Source organism: Ranitomeya variabilis, chromosome 1, assembly GCF_051348905.1.
Source record: "Ranitomeya variabilis isolate aRanVar5 chromosome 1, aRanVar5.hap1, whole genome shotgun sequence".
Classification (NCBI taxonomy): Eukaryota; Metazoa; Chordata; class Amphibia; order Anura; family Dendrobatidae; genus Ranitomeya; species Ranitomeya variabilis.
In genome coordinates, this window is record NC_135232.1 from 272,417,167 (window position 1) to 272,436,459 (window position 19,293).

General features: G+C 42.9%; 1 protein-coding gene across 11 annotated transcripts in view; it reads right to left on the minus strand.

Moving 5' to 3' along the window:
- DEPDC5 (DEP domain containing 5, GATOR1 subcomplex subunit) overlaps nt 1–19,293 on the minus strand; it is a 171,723-nt gene that overhangs the window by 27,023 nt on the left and 125,407 nt on the right. For 4 of the 11 annotated variants that reach the window (XR_013223698.1, XM_077294159.1, XM_077294133.1 and 1 more), the window contains exons 24-29: nt 19,066–19,128; nt 11,148–11,245; nt 11,013–11,069; nt 9,887–10,070; nt 8,810–8,973; nt 8,607–8,724 (exon numbers count right to left, since the gene is read on the minus strand). Coding sequence is in view for 10 of the 11 variants with exons in the window: in XM_077294159.1 (XP_077150274.1) it covers nt 8,607–8,724; nt 8,810–8,973; nt 9,887–10,070; nt 11,013–11,069; nt 11,148–11,245; nt 19,066–19,128 (684 nt within the window). In the remaining variant the exon portion in view is untranslated. The remainder of the gene's footprint in view (nt 1–8,606; nt 8,725–8,809; nt 8,974–9,886; nt 10,071–11,012; nt 11,070–11,147; nt 11,246–19,065; nt 19,129–19,293) is intronic. The other 7 variants (XM_077294197.1, XM_077294186.1, XM_077294150.1 and 4 more) reach the window with 4 other exon arrangements.

Consider the following 19,293-nt stretch of genomic DNA (forward strand, 5'->3'; position numbering starts at 1 on the left):
AACCAACAATTAGCAAGTTATCACATATCATGAGGATAGGTAATGTCTAGTTAAAACAAGTTAACCCCTTTAATTGGGTGGATAGACATAAAAGCAACGCTAGAGATAATAATCCTAAGGAATACGGACAACTTCAGGAACATTTTTTTTTATTAAATGCATGTATTTTGGTTAAAAAATAATTTTTGCAATTTGGTTTAGTTAAAAAAATAAATAAATATTTGACACTTAAAGAGATTTCGGCCATTATGGCCATTCCTTTAGTTTATAGTGCTCAAAGCTGCTGACAGGTTCTCTAACTTTTACAGGTTCCTATACTTCATTTTATACGGCAGGCGGATGAATCCATTTGTGAGCTTGTTCTGATGGCAGGGCCTAAAACTTTTATCTTTTTCCTTATGAGCTTCTACATAAACTGTTTTATGACCACAAGAACATTGATGTGGTCATAAATCAGCTTGGTAAGTATCAGGAAAAGAGAAGAGCTACAAAACCTGCAGGAGGTCATTGATAGAGTCACAGTGAACTCATTCTGCAGCCAGCTATGTAGAGTGAAGTACAACCTTGTAAAAACTAAACTGCCCAAAACTTTTAATGAATCCCCCACTTAAAAAAAAAAACATAAAATGATTTGTCCCCCCAAAATACACCCCCAAATAAGTGAAAAAAATGGCCTTGAAGCTGTTCATATCTTTAAGTATGTATAAGAGCAGCACAGTGACTGTCATTAGCACTGTTGCTTTGCAACAAGGACCACACTTCATTAATCTAAAACTTTATGTGTGTACGTATATTATTCTTCATGTATCTACGTACACATATACATACACACATTATATATATATATATATATATATATATATATATATATATATATATATATATATATATATATATATATACATATATACATATACACATATACACACACACACATTGTGTGCAGAATTATTAGGCAAGTTGTATTTTAGAGGATTATTTTTATTATTGAACAACAGCTATGTTCTCAATCGACCCAAAAGACTCAAATATCAAGGCTTAATATTTTTGGAAGTTGGAGTGGTTTTTTTTTTATTTGGCTATCTTAGGAGGATATCTGTTTGTGCAGGTAACTATTACTGTGCAGAATTATTAGGCAACTTAATAAAAACCAAATATATTCCCATCTCACTAGTTTATTTTCACCAGGTAAGTCAATATAACTGCACAAAATTTAGAAATAAACATTTCTGACATGCAAAAACAAAACCCCAAAAAATTAGTGACCAATATAGCCACCTTTCTTTATGATGACACTCAGCAGCCTTCCATCCATAGATTCTGTCAGTTGCTTGATCTGTTTACGATCAACATTGCGTGCAGCAGCCACCACAGCCTCCCAGATGCTGTTCCGAGAGGTGGACTGTTTTCCCTCCCTGTAGATCTCACATTTTATGAGGGACCACAGGTTCTCTATGAGGTTCAGATCAGGTGAACAAGGGTGCCGCCATGTCATTATTTTTTCTTCTTTGAGACCTTTACTGGCCAGCCACGCTGTGGAGTAGTTGGAGGCATGTGATGGAGCATTGTCCTGCATGAAAATCATGTTTTTCTTGAACGATACCGACTTCTTCCTGTACCACTGCTTGAAGAAGTTGTCTTCCAGAAACTGGCAGTAGGTCTGGGAGTTGAGCTTCACTCCATCCTCAACCCGAAAAGGTCCCACAAGTTCATCTTTGATGATACCAGCCCATACCAGTACCCCACCTCCACCTTGCTGGCATCTGAGTCGGAGTGGAGCTCTCTGCCCTTTACTGATCCAGCCTCTGGCCCATCCATCTGGCCCATCAAGAGTCACTCTCATTACATAAGTCCATAAAACCTTTGAAAAGTCAGTGTAAGGCTATGTGCACACGATGCGGATTTGCTGCGGATCTGCAGCGGATTTTTCCACGCAGAAACGCTGTAGATCCGCACTGTGATGTACAGTACAATGTAAATCAATGAAATAAAAAAAAAAGCTGTGCAGATGGTGCGGAAAAATCAGTGCGGAATTGCTGCGGATTTCAAAGAAGTGCATGTCACTTCTTTTGTGCAGATCTGCAGCGTTTCTGCACCCCTCCATGATAAAAATCCGCAGTGGCAAAAACCGCAGAAAATCCGCACAAAATCAGTATCAATTCCGCATACAAACCGCACAAAATCCGCATAAAAACCGCGGCAAATCTGCAGCTGCGGATTCTGCCAGGAGATGCGGATTTTGTGCAGAAAATTATGCACCACTTTTCCTACGTGTGCACATAGCCTTAAGATATTTCTTGGCCCAGTCTTGACGTTTTATCTTATGTTTCTTGTTCAAAGGTGGTCGTTTTTCAGCCTTCCTTACCTAGGCCATGTCCCTGAGTATCGCACACCTTATGCTTTTTGTTACTCCAGTAACGTTGCAGCTCTGAAATATGGCAAAACTGGTGGCAAATGGCATCTTGGCAGCTTCACGCTTGATTTTCCTCAATTCATGGGCAGTTATTTTGTGCCTTTTTTGCCCAACACGCTTCTTGCGGCCCTGTTGGCTATTTGCCATGAAATGTTTGATTGTTCGGTGATCACGCTTCAAAAGTTTGGCAAATTCAAGACTGCTGCTTCCCTCTGCAAGACATCTCACAATTTTGGACTTTTCAGAGCCCGTCAAATCTCTCTTCTGACCCATTTTGCCAAAGGAAAGGAAGTTGCCTAATAATTAAGCACACCTTATATAGGGTTTTGATGTCATTAAACAAAACACCCCTCCTCATTACAGAGATGCACATCACCTGATTTACTTAATTGGTAGTTGGCTCTCAAGCCTGAACAGCTTGGAGTAGGAGGACAACATGTATAAAAAGTATCATGTGATCAAAATACAACTTGCCTAATAATTCTGCACACAGTATGTATTGTATTATATATATATATATATATATACACATACATACATACATATATATACATATATATATATATACACACATATATATATATATACACACACATAATATAAGAGGCTTCGTGGTTACTCGCTAATCCCGCCCCCTGCACTGTAGCTCCACCCCACATCACCACACATAATCCCGCCCCCCACCCCATCACCACACATAATCCCGCCCCCCACCCCATTACCACACAATCCCGCCCCCCCACCCCATTACCACACAATCCCGCCCCCCCACCCCATTACCACACAATCCCGCCCCCCCACCCCATTACCACACAATCCCGCCCCCCCATCCCATTACCACACAATCCCGCCCCCCCACCCCATTACCACACACAATCCCGCCCCCCACCCCATTACCACACAATCCCGCCCCCCACCCCATTACCACACAATCCCGCCCCCCCACCCCATTACCACACAATCCCGCCCCCCACCTCATTACCACACACAATCCCGCCCCCCACCACATTACCACACACAATCCCGCCCCCCCACCACATTACTACACACAATCCCGCCCCCACCCCATTACCACACACAATCCCGCCCCCCCACCACATTACCACAGATAATCCCACCCCCACCCCATTACCACACACAATCCCGCCCCCCACCACATTACCACAGATAATCCCACCCCCACCCCATTACCACACACAATCCCGCCCCCCCACCACATTACTACACACAATCCCGCCCCCCACCACACACAATCCCGGCCCCCACCACATTACCACACATAATCCCGCCCCCCACCACATTACCACACACAATCCCGCCCCCCACCCCATTACCACACATATTCCCGCCCCCCACCACATTACCACACATATTCCCGACCCCACCACATCACCACATAATTCCGCCCCCCACCACATCACCACACATAATCCTGCCCCCCACATCACCACACATAATCCCGCCCCCCACCACATTACCACACATAATCCCGCCCCCCATCACATCACTACACATAATCCCGCCCCCCACCACATTACTACACATAATCCCGCCCCCACCACATTACTACACATAATCCCGCCCCCACCACATTACTACACATAATCCCGCCCCCACCCCATTACCACACATAATCCCCCCCAACACATCACAACACATAATCTCGCCCCCCACCGCATTACCAGACATAATCCCACACGAGGCTCCGTCCCCACACATTACCACACGAGGCTCCGTCCCCCCACATTACCACACAAGGCTCCGTCCCCACACATTACCACACAAGGCTCCGTCCTCACACATTACCACACGAGGCTCTGTCCCCACACATTACCACACAAGGCTCTGTCCTCACACATTACTACATGAGGCTGCGTCCCCACACATTACCACACGAGGCTCTGTCCCCCCACATTACCACATGCAGCACTTCCTATGTAATTCAACCACTTAGCATATACTCACATACACACATACATACACACAGTGGGTATGGAAAGTATTCAGACCCCTTTACATTTTTTACTCTTTGTTTCACTGCAGCCATTTGGTGGATTCAAAAAAGTTCATTTTTTCACATTAATGTACACTCTGTACCCCATCTTAACTAGAAAAAAACTGGTATGTAGAAATTTTTGCAAATTTAATAAAAAAAAAGAAAAACTGAAATATCACATGGTCATAAGTATTCAGACCCTTTGCTCAGACACTCATATTTAAATCACATGCTGTCTATTTCCTTGTGATCCTCCTTGAGATGGTTCTACTCCTTCATTTGAGTCCAGCTGTGTTTTATTAAACTGATAGGACTTGATTTATAAAGGCACACACCTGTCCATAAAAGGCCTCTTTCACACTTCCGTCGTTTGGCCAACGTCGCAATGCGTCGTTTTGGAGAAAAAACGCATCCTGAAAAGTTGGCCGCAGGATGCGTTTTTTCTCCATAGACTTGCATTAGCGACGCATTGCCACACGTCGCATCCGACGTGCAACGGATGCGTCGTGTTTTGGCGGACCGTCGTGATGAAAAAACGTTCAATGTAACGCTTTTTCGTCCATCGGAACCGCCATTTCCGACTGCACATGCGCAGCCGGAACTCCGCCCCCTACTCCCCGGAATTCATAATGGGCAGCGGATGCGTCTGAAAACTGCATCTGCAGCCCATGTTGTGCACTATTTGCACAACGTCCGTCGGGCCGACGGTTTGTGATGGCCCCGTACCGACGGAAATGTGAAAGAGGCCTAACACCTCACGGCTCACAGAGCACGTCAGACCAAATGAGAATCATGAGGTCAAAGGAACTGGCCAATGAGCTCAGAGACAGAATTGTGGCAAGGCACATATCTGGCCAAGGTTACAACAGAATTTCTGCAGTACTCAAGGTTCCTGAGAGCACAGTGGCCTCCATAATCCTTAGATGGAGGAAGTTTGGGACCACCAGAAGTCTTCCTAGACGTGGCCGTCCAGCCAAACTGAGCAATTGTGGGAGAAGAGCCTTGGTGAGACAGGTAAAGAAGAACCCCAAGATCACCGTCGCTGAGCTTCAGAGATGAGATGCAGTAGGGAGATGGGAGAAATTTCTACAAAGTCAACTATCACTGCAGCACTCCACCAGTCAGGCCTTTATGGCAGAGTGGCCTGACAGAATTCAGGCCTCAGTGTAAGACATATGAAAGCCCACACATGAAGGACTCCCAGACTATGAGAAATAAGATTCTCTGGTCACAGCTCATCACCTGCCCAATACAATATCAATAGTGAAACATGGTGGTGGCAGCATCATGCTATGGGGGGTGTTTTTCAGCTACAGGGACAGGACGACTGGTTGTCATTGAAGGAAACATGAATGCGGCCAAGTACAGAGATATCCTGGATGAAAACCTCTTCCAGAATGCTCTGGACCTCAGACTTGGCCGAAGGTTCACCTTCCAACAAGACAATGACCTTAAACACACAGGCAAAATAAAGGAGTGGCTTCAGGGCAACTCTGTGACCATTCTTGACTAGCCCAGCCAGAGCCCTGACCTAAACCCAATTGAGCATCTCTGGAGAGACCTGAAAATGGCTGTTCACTATCCAACCTGACGGAACTGGAGAGGATCTGCAAGAAAGAATGGCAGAGGATCCCCAAATCCAGGTGCAAAAAACTTGTTGCATCATTCCCAAGAAGACTCATGGCTGTACTAGCTCAAAAGGGTGCTTCTACTCAATACTGAGCAAATACTGAATACTTATGACCCTGTGATATTTCAGTTTTTCTTTTTTAATACATTTGCAAAAATTACTACATTTGTTTGTTTTTCAGTCAAGATGGGGGGCAGAGTGTACATTAATGAGGATAAAACAGGAAAGGGATACAAAAAGATATCCAAGGAATTGATAATGCCAGTCAGCAGCGTTCAAACTGTGATTAACAAATGGAAAACAGGAGCTCGGTAAAAACAAAACCACGGTCAGGTAGACCAACAAAAATTTCATCCACAACTGCCAGGAATATTTTACTGGATGCAAAGAAAAACCCACAAATAACATCAGCTGAAATACAGGACTCTCTGAAAACTAGCAGTGTGGCTGTTTTAAGATGCACAATAAGGAGGCACTTGAAGAAAAATTAGCTGCATGGTCGAGTCGCCAGAAGAAAGCAATTACTGTGCAAATGCCACAAGTATCTCGCCTACACTACGCAAAACAGCACAGAGAGAAGCCTCAAATCTTCTGGAACAAGGTAATTTGGAGTGATGAGACCAAAATTGACTTTTTGGCCACAGCCGTAAACGTTACATTTGGAGAGAGGTCAACGAGGCCTATGATGAAAGGAACAACATTCCTACTGAGCACAAAGGTGGATCGCTGCTGTTTTTGGGATGTGTGAGCTACAAAGGCAGAAAAGTTGAAGGAAAGATGAATGCAGCACATTATTAGCAAATACTGGAGGCAAATTTGCAATCAGCCCGGAAGCTGAGCATGGGATGTACTTGGACGTTCCAACATGACAACGGTCCAAAACACAAGGCCAAGTCGACCTGTCATTGGCTACAGAAAAACAAAGTGAAGGTTCTGGAGTGGCCATCTTAGTCTCCTGACCTCAATATCATTGAGCCACTCTGGGGAGATTTCAATTGCGCAGTTCATGCTTGACAGCCCAGGAATTTACAGGAACTGGAGGCTTTTTGCCAATAAAGACCCTCATCCACAACTACCATAAAAGACTTCAAGCTGTCGTTGATGTTAGAGGGGGGATTACACGGGTATTAAGAAATGGGGTATGTGAACTTTTGATCAGGGTCATTTGGATGTTTTAAGTTGTCATTAAGATTAAAAAAACACCACAGTAGTTTGACAATAAATTGCTTCACCCAACCAATAACTATGAGTGGAGAAAAAGTTTTGGTGTTATCATTCATATTCTCTGAAAAAAGGTCAAGAAAGCAAAAATTCTGCCGGATGAGTACAACTCTCTCTATACAAACATACATACATACATATATATATATGTATATATACACACACACATACATATAGATATGATTTTTTTTTTTCTAAACAGTTTTTATCCTCTGATTCTATACTTTTATTTTTTTGGGACATTAAAGGGCAGTCAAATTGAGCTGCTGTTTACGATAATTTAGGCCATGTTCACACGTTCAGTATTTTACCTCAGTATTTGTAAGCCAAAACCAGGTGTGGGTGATAAATACAGAAGTGGTGAGGTGTTTCTATTATACTTTTCCTCTGATTGCTCCACTCCTGGTTTTGGCTTACAAATACTGATGTAAAACACTGATCAAATACTGAATGTGGCCTTAGAGATGTTTTAGAGCGGACATATAGATCAAAGATCAGCGCCAGCAGGGGACAATGTTGAGAGTTGCATTCAACCCCCGCTGTCTACATCAAGTCTAAAATGAATAAAATAAAAAAAAATACAGATTATAATAATCCACTGTAAACCATCTGTGCGACATTTGCTCATCAACATGAGTGGTGGCCTGAGGCGACCGATAAAGCTGAAGAGCTGTTGAGAATGACTTGCTGCAGCGACAGCAGGCTCATGATCTGCACTGACCTCGGTGAGATCATCGCAGTTCACAGTGAGTCTCATCCCCAATTATAAGAGGGTGTTCACAAATATGTAACCACATTATGTTTAGTTTTGCTATTTTTATTTACCCCTTCAAAAATTATTTATTTCTCAATGAATATGTACAGACTATGGGTGACATTAAAGGTGGAAAAAGTTCTCAAATTATTTATTTTTGTACAATTTTTTTTACAAGGCTTTGCCTAGCATTTTAACAAGAGTGTGTAGACTTTAAATATCCACTGTATACCTACTCATATGCATCAATGTAATATGCTCATTTTATCATACTTGCATAAAACTACAGAATGTTCAGCAAAGTCTACTGCATTGAATTTAAGGGTCCGATCCCAGTTTACTGGCATCTCCAACTCCACCAGGATTGAGTGGACTCCAAATATATCTAGACTGTAGTTATGGAAGATAGCCACCAGCTTTGGGTTATGTTGGTACTTTGATGGTCTTACAATACTCAAGTAGATACTTATTTTCTAAAGTTTTATCACTCATGCTAGCCAACTTGTGGTATCTCAGAGCAATGCAATACTTCAGACAACTGCTTGTACAAATAATAATATTAAAAAATGAAGAACATGATTTCATTTCTTACTTTGGCAGATATCTTGTAACTGTGATTATCTTATCTTTGAATGCCACTTTATGAAACGTCCGTCCCATACTAAGCCAGTACAGATTTTCTTCTTCTGGGCGGTTTCGTGACACCAAGCCTGGCAAAGACAAAATATAAAATAAAACTGGGCTTATTGTGTCTAAAGACAATATGCAGCAGATAGAAATACAAAATGTCTGTACCTCGTCTATAGAGTGGGCTGCTGCTGAGTGGGGGTTGAGCAGTAGAAGTAGGTTTTGTTTGCTTTGGCTGCACAATGATTTGGTATCCTTGCATGAGCCGTTGGCATATAAATTCTTCAAACACCTGCTGTGCTGTCATTTGAGTACCTTCTTCATCACGTCTGCTGGACATGGAATTAAGTGTTACCTTCTTACTGAATTTTATGCTATTTACACCAGTTTACAGTGTCTAAAAACCCAAACATTACTGTACAAGATGAACATCAAAATTAAAATAATTAGGGGTCGTCCAGTAAAAAAAAAAAAAAAAGTTCTTAAATGTACTTAAAAGGGGTGGTTTACAACGGTACAACATGATACTCATCTGCTGCTGATCCTCAATTATCATTGTTGTGTCCCCCACTGGCCTGCTTGTATCAACATCTGATAGTCATCAGCCGCTTTAATGCTGCAGTGTTCCCAGTTTGTCTGAACACTGATTGGCTGCAGCGCTCATGCGACTCCCCCTCTAGATGGTGATGCCATCAGACCAAGCAGAGAACACACCGCTGACTACCGAGTAGTCCATAGCGTGGGAGGCAAGCATATTTATTTAATCATCTCATCTCACTGGGCTGATAAATAAGGGAGTAGAGGGTCTAGAGTAGAGGGTAATGGTCTAGTAGAGGAAACCCCTATTCTAGGTTGTGTTTAATACAGGAAAGCATTAGTGTTGTGTGTGAAGGGGGCTGGCTTACTGGCTAATTTAATGTGCTAAGTCAGCCCACTTATTAGTATCGCTGATGCATGAACAAAGAAGAGAAATGGGTATTAAAATCACCAGTGAGGAAGACCCTTCATGCACAGCACTGATGATGTGTCAACACCAGAAACACTGTCCTGTATCAAGCACAAGTCACAAGTGGAAATGCCAGAACCTGAAACAAGAGCAGATATCTGCAGATCAGAAACTTCTTTGATGATTGATGTGTGTTGGTAAGATGTAGACTTTACTATTTTAAGCACATTGCAAGATATGCTTTTTCTAACTGGACAACCCCTTTAAATTATAAGACCTTCTCTGCCTTACATTCTCACCTGTCCAAATCAGCCTCTGGCAGCAAGTCATAGCAGCCTTCTGTGTAATCATTCTGTAGGCTCTGCCTGTCCGGGAAGTAGTCTGTGGTGAGTGGTAAGCAGGCTGGGGTGGTAAGGGACTTCCAATCCACCCCAACTGTGCAGCAGAAGCCAGGCACTATGGGGGGAGCAGACAGCATCAAAACTGCCCAGATATCGTATTGTGAATGTGGAAAGATGAAAGCGAATCATAGACATGAAGGAGGTGTAAGGGATATAAGGTGGTGAAAGAAAGGATGGGAACATCAAAAGATGGAAGTATATGAAGAGCAATAGTGTGCAGATAGTAAAATATATGACATGGAATGAAAGAGGGTGGGCGAAACAGAATGAATAATGGAATTGTGATACAAGTCAAAAGGAAAAGTTTTAAGTGACAGGGAAAGGAAAGAAGTACATAAGAAAATAGTGTTATAGAATAATGAATATGAATGAATCAGTGAGAAAACGTGTTCACCCGGAGGAATTTGGAGGGGAGAGCCACAACCGACAGGGGAGAAAAGGAAAAGAGAAAGAGAGATCAGGTTAACAATGCCATGCTTCAGCTTCATCTCTTCCCATCATGCACTGGGAATACTTGGTGCTTGATTAAAGCCGCCAATGGAAAATCATCATATAAATAGTACTTCTGAGTGCGAAAAGTCAGAAAGAAGCATGCAAGCAGAGAGAGGCAGTGTGAGCAGGACGTGTGCACAGACAGCTTAAAGTCAGATTAGAACAATACAACTTGTGACACAACTAGTACAGATCTAGGAGTACATCTGTAGTTACAATTCCAACCCTGAGAAGAGGTCATGTTTACATAGAGCTACTCCACAGAAGTACGGCAATCATTTATGCACAGCAATCCAAGTCACTGATGACCATTGCTCTGACCAAAAATAATTGCTATTGGAATACATTATAAGACATACAAAAATAATCAGACAACGGACTGATGCACTGTAAAATAATGGTCATTACATATTGGACTAGTAATTAGCTCAGAGCATACAGCAGAAATTACGTTAATGAGCATTATGGCACTGGAACACAGGTAATTAATCATCCATCCAGTAATATGGTAAATAATGTCCTCCTCACTCACTAGGCTCGTGACCGCAGAGCAGGCTCTCATCAGGAGACTCCTCTTTAAGGTTAGTAGCTGTAGTAAGAGAATAGAAAAATGGTAAATGCCAAACGTTACGAACACGGTTGGTATTCATTTAGGTTCTGTTGTCACCTGTACTATAGATCTTCTGCCCAGTCACTGTTCTTCCAGAGAATTCCTCAGTGCTTCCACAGGAGCTGGTGTCCATCGCTGTGCGAGGACCTCCATGTCTGCAAGCAATGGACAGGCATAAAAAAGGTTTTCAAGATAACTTTTTTTTTTTTCAGTCCTTAGGCCTGCTCTGTGGAAAAAAAAAAAATAAGACTCCGCCTGACTTACCCCATTGCTGCTCCATTGTTGGGACATAGTTTTAATGAAGCCCACCACCAGAACAATCTGTGCAAGCATCGCCCGTAGCTAGGATAGCGCCAGCGCAAAATTTAAATGAGAAACATGATCATGACACCAGAGGCAGACGAGGATCCGTGACAGAGCTGAATACTCTACCCACAGTCTCTCCCCGATGTATGAAAATTTTAGGAATCTGAAACTTCTAATGATGATTTTAAACAAACCAGGCTGCAGATTTCTACACTAAAGGTATTTACGACAGCATCATTATGCCCATACCTTTAATTCAATATGCGTAATCCTGATGACAGGTTCTCTTTCATATGCAGTATACCAATAAATAGGACCATGTGGTCTGAATGATTGTAATGATCCGTCTCTGATCTTTGACAGAATAGGGGTTTGTAAAACACCCTGAATGTTAATGTGCTTATTAAATGAATGAATACTACAGATTGCATTACACAGCCCATATTGAAAGAGTAACTGATTGAATTTTTTTTTCATAAATCATAAGTGCACATGGAAATAAGACACTTTGCATGACTTTGAGACTTAGAGTCTCCAGACTGGTTTCTGCCAATGGTATATTTTTAAATTTTCTCTAATCTTCTCTAGTCTCCTCAGATAGAGTAATAATTGTCTGCTCTGTTTTACCGACCCAAAAAATGGAGAAAACCGTTCTGTCAGGCATCAGACTATATCCTCACTAGTCTGGATGACAGGACCTTTTCTTCTCCTAATGCTGTCAGCGTTCACCCACCAGACCAACATGTATTGCATGGAGCGAAGACGGCTGAAAAGCATCTCCTCCAGATATGAAGCATGGATGGATCAAAACAAGCAAGTGGATCTGCTCACTGCATTCCGCTGCGTTGCACTAGCTCCTGGCCCATCTTCCGTGGCACTTATTCACGGTTTTTCTTGCTTCCGCATCAGCATCGCAGAGTTCGTCAGTGGTCCAAGCGGCCTAGACCGAGTTCATCTAAAATTGCTGAACAAGAATGGAGGGCGTCACCGAGTCAGGATGGAGTCCCTCCACTTGGTTGTTGCCTCAATGGAAACAGAAGAATTTCTCTTTGATGGACATTCAGGATGCCTATCTCCACATCCCCATTTTTTCAGTGCACAAGAAATTTCTCTGCTTTGCAGTCCCATTTTCAGTTTGTGGTTCTACCCCTTTAGACTAGCCATGGCTTTCCGGGGTTTCACAAAAGTCATGGCTGCAGTCTTAGCCCTTTTGTGTGTCAGGAAAATAGTGATTATCCCATATTTTGACTACATCCTTATCAAGGATACCATTTTACTACAGTAAATCTATCACTTAAACTTAAACATGTGCCATGTATGAGGGAGTCGGAGAGTCGGAGCCAGAGTCATGGAAATTGAGTCTGAGGTTTGGCTTACCGACTCCACAGCCCTGCTTCCTTCCCTACTCACATTTCTGCACATGGCTCTCCGCTCCCTCAAGGGCCAGGTTTTTGGTCCTGTCTATTGTGTTCCAGAAAGATCTGCTTTCTAAACCTCAAATTGGGACTTTTCTTCAGAGTGTGGCTCACACTGCCCCCCCTCCCCTTACCGGATTTCCTCAGATCCCAGGGATCTTAACCTGGTGCTTAGTGCAATATATTGTCCTCTTTTTGAACCTATCCACAACATTTTCCAGCTCTTGCTTTCCTGGAAGGTGATGTTCCCAATTGCTAGAATTTCCATCAGGTGACTTTCTGAACTCACGGTTTTATCTTGCCACTCTCCTTTCACCATGACAAAGTGGTCTTACATCCAGTACCTTTGTTCATTGAGAAGGTGTTTTTTTTCTTCCACTTTAACGAGGATATTTTTCAGCTATCACTGCCCTTCTCCTTCTAATCCAATTGGAGAAATCCTAAAACTGTTTGGATGTGGTCAGTGCTATGTGCCACTATCTCTTGGCAACAGCCTCCTTTTGGCATTCAGAGCCTGTTTGTCATTCCAGAAGGACCTTAACGAGTTCTCACTGCCTCTAAGGCGACCACTGCTAGCTGGATTCGGTCTCCCATTACGGAAGCTTATAAGGGTAAAAACAAAGCGCCCCCCCACCGAGGGTCCAGGCTCATCCTTCTAGGGCAGTGGGGGCTTCCTGGCTGTTCACCTCCAGGCATTGACCTTGCAGCTTTGTAAAGGCTGCTAATTAGACTTCTGTTGACATCTTCTCAAAGTTCTAAAAGGTTCACACTTTTTCATCTGACGCAGGTCTGGACAGGTGGTGCAAGTGGCAGCCACTTGGGTTACCTCTTGAGAGATTTGCCTTACACAATTATACATATTCCCAACCTTGGGACTGTTTTCGGATGTCCCATTTTTTCCCTGTCCCTTCAATGAAGCGACCGAGAAAAGACGAGTTTTGGACTTCACGTAAAGTCTCTGGCTTGTAGCCTTCGTTGTGTGACACCCACACTTTGGTTTATGTTGTCCTGTTGGGCGGGTTTGTGCATTTGCAGTTGCAACAGCTTGGCTGCCAGTAAACTGGTGTAGCCTCCTGAGGATGAGCTGACCTTTTTCTATTAAGGTTGAAATTCTGAATGTCAGCCTCCTGGTGGCAGCAGCATACACCCATGGTTTCCTTTGCCCCCCAATGAAGCCTGTGAGAAAGATTTTACAGTACGTCCAAAAATACTGCTATTCAGTAAATACAAAAGTTACCATTGAGAGATAGGAGATGAGAGTTGCTGCTATTAGAGTTTTATGGCAGTGGATAGCACTGCAGCCTTGCAACATTGGAGTCCTGGGTTCAAATCCCACCAAGGATAACATATGCAAGGAGTTTGTATGTTCTCCCCGTGTTTGCGCGTGTTTCCTCTGGGTACTCCGGTTTCCTCCCACATTCCAAAGACATACTGATAGGGAATCTAAATTGGGAGCCCCATCTGTGACAGTGACAAATAATGTGTGTAAACTGTAAAGCGCTGTGGAATATGTTAGCGCTATATATATAAAAAAAATAATAATAATAATAATGTTTGTGTTTACCTCTAGCTCCACCCCTCAGCATATTAATCTAAAAGTACTATCTTAACTATCTCAATAATGAGGAGCCGTCTTCACTGAATATAGATTTTATCCATAAATCAAGAGTGAAAGATGAATCCAGGAAGAAGATTAAAAAGTTGCTTTTTTTCATGTGTAATATTGATTTATGAAATAAAAATTAAATGACCATTACGCAAGTTTAGATTTCATAAGTTAAGAACTAGTTTGAGAAAAAAAGTAGTGAATAGATAGGTAAGAGGTGAAGAAAAGTTAGAAGAGTTGTAGTGTCCTGCATTTACACTGTGTTCCAAATAATTATGCACAAAGAGTTTAGGAGTGATAAGGTTAGATTTTCTTTGTTTGTCATTTAAACTCATTGATGGTGATGTGCGTCAGGGCTCTTTATATCACTGAAAGCAATTGCAGATACCTGTGCAAATTAGTTTGGCAGGTGTGTCCAAATAAAGGCAAGATTACTTAAGAAGGCTGTTCCACAATATTAAGCAGCCTACATTTTTTGCCAAAATGGGAAAGAAAAAGGATGTGTCGGCTGCTGAGAAGCAACAAATTGTGGAGTATTTAGGTCAAGTTATGACTACAATCAACATTGCCAAGACACTTCATCGTGATCATCGCCCAATCAAGAAGTATGTAGCTGACTCTCAGCACACACGTGTGCGTGCTGATAAGGAAAAATTGAGGACTCTTTCCAACAGGCAATTGCGTAAGGTTAAAAGAGCAGCTGCAAAAATGCCTTGTCATAGCAGCAGGCAAGTTTTTGAAGCTGCTGGTGCCTCCAACGTCCCCAAAACAACAAGATGCAGGGTCCTTCAGAGGTTTGCAGCTGTGCGTAAGCCATCCTGTCGACCACCTCTATCCACTGCACACAAGCAGAAACGGCTCCAGTGGGCCAAACAATACATGAAGACAGACTTTCAAACTGTTTTGTTCACCGATGAGTGCCGTGCAACGCTCGATGGTCCAGATGGATGGAGTGGAGGATGGCTGGTTGATGGGACACCCCATGAAAACACGGCTAAGGCGCGAACAAGGAGGAGGTGGAGTAATGTTTTGGGCTGGAATCATGGGGAGAGAGATTGTTGGCCCCTTTATGATCCCTGAAGGGGTAAAGATGAACTCCATAATCTATGTGGAGTTTCTAAAACAACACTTCCTGCCATGGTTCAAGAGGAAGAACCGTGCTTTCCGCAGCAAGATCATTTTCATGCATGATAATGCACCGTCTCATGCTGCAAAAAACACATCTGCATCTCTGGCAGCTATGGGATGACTGTAGATAGTAGATGACTGGAAAATAACAATGACTGCAATTCAGGTAGGTAATTTAGAGAAAATATGAGGAAATATTTGCATAATAATTTGGAACACAGTGTAGAATAGGGATATTACATAAATTTTACAGTTCTATAAAATTGATTATTATTATTATACATTTTTTATAGCGCCATTTATTCCATGGCGCTTTACATGTGAAAAGGGGGCAAATATAGACAAATACAATAAACATGAGCAAAAACAAGGCACTAACAGGTACAGAAGGAGAGAAGACCCTGCCCAAGAGGGCTCACAGTCTACAGGGGATGTGTGAGGATACACTAGGTGAGGGTAGAGCTGGTCATGCGGCAGTTCAGTAGGTCGAGGATCACTGCAGGCTGTAGGCTTGTCGGAAGAGGTGAGTCTTCAGGTTCTTTTTGAAGGTTTCTGTGGTAGGCGAGAGTCTGATATGTTGGGTAGACAGTTCTAGAGTATGGGGGAAGCACGAGAGAAGTCTCGGTTGCGGTTGTGAGGAGAAGAGATAAGAGGGGAGTAGAGGAGATCTTGTGAGGATCGAAGGTTGCGTGTAGGTAAGTACCGGGAGACCATGTCACAGATGTATGGCGGAGACAGGGTGTGGATGGCTTTGTATGTCATAGTAAGGATTTTGAACTGGTCTTTGGACAATAGGAAGCCAGTGAAGGGCTTGGCATAGGGGAGAGGCTGGGGAATAGCGGGGAGACAGGTAGATTAGTCGGTCAGCAGAGTGTAGGATGGATTGGAGTAGTGCTAGAGGGGAGGCCAGAGAGTAGGAGGTTGCAACAGTCATGGTGGGAGATAAGGGCGTGCACAAGTGTTTTTGTGGTTTCATGGTCAAGGAATGCACAGATACGGGAAATATTTTTGAGTTTGAGACGGGAGGAGGAGGCAAGGGCTTGGATATGTGGCTTGAAAGAGAGCACAGAGTCGAGGATCACCCCGAGGCACCGGGCGTGTGGGAATTGGGGAAAGCGAGCAGCCATTGACATTGATGGATAGGTCTGGTGGAGGGGTAGAGTGAGATGGGGGAAAGATGGTGAATTCTGTTTTGTCCATGTTCGGTTTTAGAAAGCGAGCAGAAAAGAAGGCGGAGATAGCAGACAGGCAAACTGCAGGATTCTATGAGTTGTCCCGGAACACAGCGAAATACTTCCGGGACATAGTGCGCCGGCGCATGGGCACTATTGCTTTTCGGCTTTGCCTGCAGTTGGGCAAAGCATAATGCGCGTGCGCAAGGAAAGATTGCCTTGCGCAGGCGTGTACTACGGAGGACACAGCATGAACTTCAATCCAATATTGCGTCAAGCATGCAGCCAGAGGGTAAGGAAAGGGTGAATCAAACACCTGAAAACCCCGCCCATATGACCGCAAACCTGTCCCGCCAAATTCAGGTGACAGGTTCCCTTTAAATTAACGCCTTAAACTCCTGAAAGAGACCCAAACAGAGAGCCAAAACCAGAATGGCATGAACTGTATATGGTCCAAACTTTGAAAGTGAATGCTTTTGACATAGATACTTAATCCACAACAACTTTTAAAGGGAATTTGTCAGCAGGTTTTTGCAACCTCATCTGAGAAAAGGATGATGAAGGCTAAGAGATCCTGAATATGTATCACTTAGTTTACTGGGTGCAGCCGTTTTGATAAGATACTTCAGATTTAGCAATGCTGCACAGCTGGGGAAGCTACTCCTGCCCACTCCAGGCTCTGTTTATACAATGTCTATAGACAGTGAGCTGCTTATCACAGAAGGGGGCGTGTCGGACTACCAGGCATAAGCTGCTCCAGTCCAAGCAATGATAAGCTTCTGGTGATAAAAAATCATTCCAAGTAAATAGAGCTTGATAAGAGCGGTATTGATGAAATCTGTGTTTTAACCCCCAACAGCATGCTGTTTTAGGCTTATATAGCAAAAACCTGCTGACAGATACCTTTTAACACCATATGCCAATCCAAGATCAAGTGACAAATCTAGAATCATTTGGTGGTGATTTTCTTATTCATTGTTTAAAATGTAAGGACACATTTTCTGGAAGACAGCTAGGATGTTGTGGTCACTCAAGAGCATGCCTTCCCACTGCTGACATGGTTAATGATTAGTTTTGAGCAAGTGTGTTTGGATAAGGGGATATCCGAGCACGCTTGAGTCCTAATCGAGTATTTTTGGCATGCGCAAAAAATACTTCAGTCTCCGCAGCTGCATGTCTTTGCCTAACAAAAAAAGGACATGCAGCCGCGGCAAATCCAGCATTACTTTCGAGCATGCTGAAAATACTTGATTAGGACACATCGCTCATCACTATTAATGATGCTTAAGACAATTTTTGGAGTGTTGTTTTCCAGCAAAAATTCCACGCACAGTATTTGCAGAAGAAGAAGAAGAAGAAGAATCTGCAGCAATACTGGTGTTGAGAGGAAAAACACTTTGTAAAGCACACGTTGTTACATGCGCTTTTGTTGCTTTTTTTTATGTGTATTTCCTATACATTTGAATGGGTGAACAACGCTGAAAGAATTTGCATGCTGCAGGTTTGAAACTGCGCCAAATCTGCAAGGACTGCAGCATGTACATTAGAGTTCAGAAATCTCAATCACTTAGCTGGTACAGCAAAATGCTGCATTTTTTCACAGCAAAAACATTCAGATAAATGCAATGTGTGCACATACCTTAACAAGACTAATAGACTTACAATGCACATCAGACAAAGCTTGGCTGAACTTGCTGTCTCCAGAGGGATCGTTTCATGATCTATTCTACTTTGGGGTCTTCCAATGATCACGGTTTACAAACGACCGGAAAAGGGGGATTCCACATGCCTGATTCTTTGCTACTGTATGAGATAGCAGAACCAGAAGAACCAGCCAGAAAATTTGATAGTGGATATTCCGATTCAAGGAGCAAGGACAAACACTATGGCATTGTTTGTTGTGAGAGAGATCTTGAAAAGGCCCTGGAGCGAGCAGGAACACTGCTTTTGCTAGATATTTATGCCATTAGCGGATCCCTTCCAAGGAATGAGTGTACATGCCCAGGTATGCTTGAGAAAATAAGTATTGAAAGAAATACAATTAATACTAATAGCAGCAGAATCATTCATGTGGACCATGCTTAAAATCCACATGGGGCCAATGTCATTTTAGAAATAACCATGGCTGATTTGCCATATTCAACCCTTGCATACCGTACTTGTATTATTACATTATAATGTATTCTAATATTACATGATTGTAGTCATGATGAGGAAAGATTCTGCTACTATCAATACTACCGCTTCCCACCAGTGGCAATATACAGAAAGTGGTAAACATAGCAGTCTTGTGAAAGACGCTGCTCAGGACAGCTTGTGACGTCACACATTATTGTATGCGCACTCACCCCATTTTGAAGCGGCGGCTGTCATAAGGGAATAGACGTCGCTTTATTGATGACAATACTGGCCTGCAAGTACACAGCAGTTGTCACATGGGAATAATCCAGACAATCCATGGACTTGGATCTCTGATATTTACCGTGAAAAACTCACAGGGAGACTTTGTATGCTCCCTCAAAAAAGCAAACCTGGCTACATCTCAGATAACCATAAGGCACACGTTATTTTTGAAA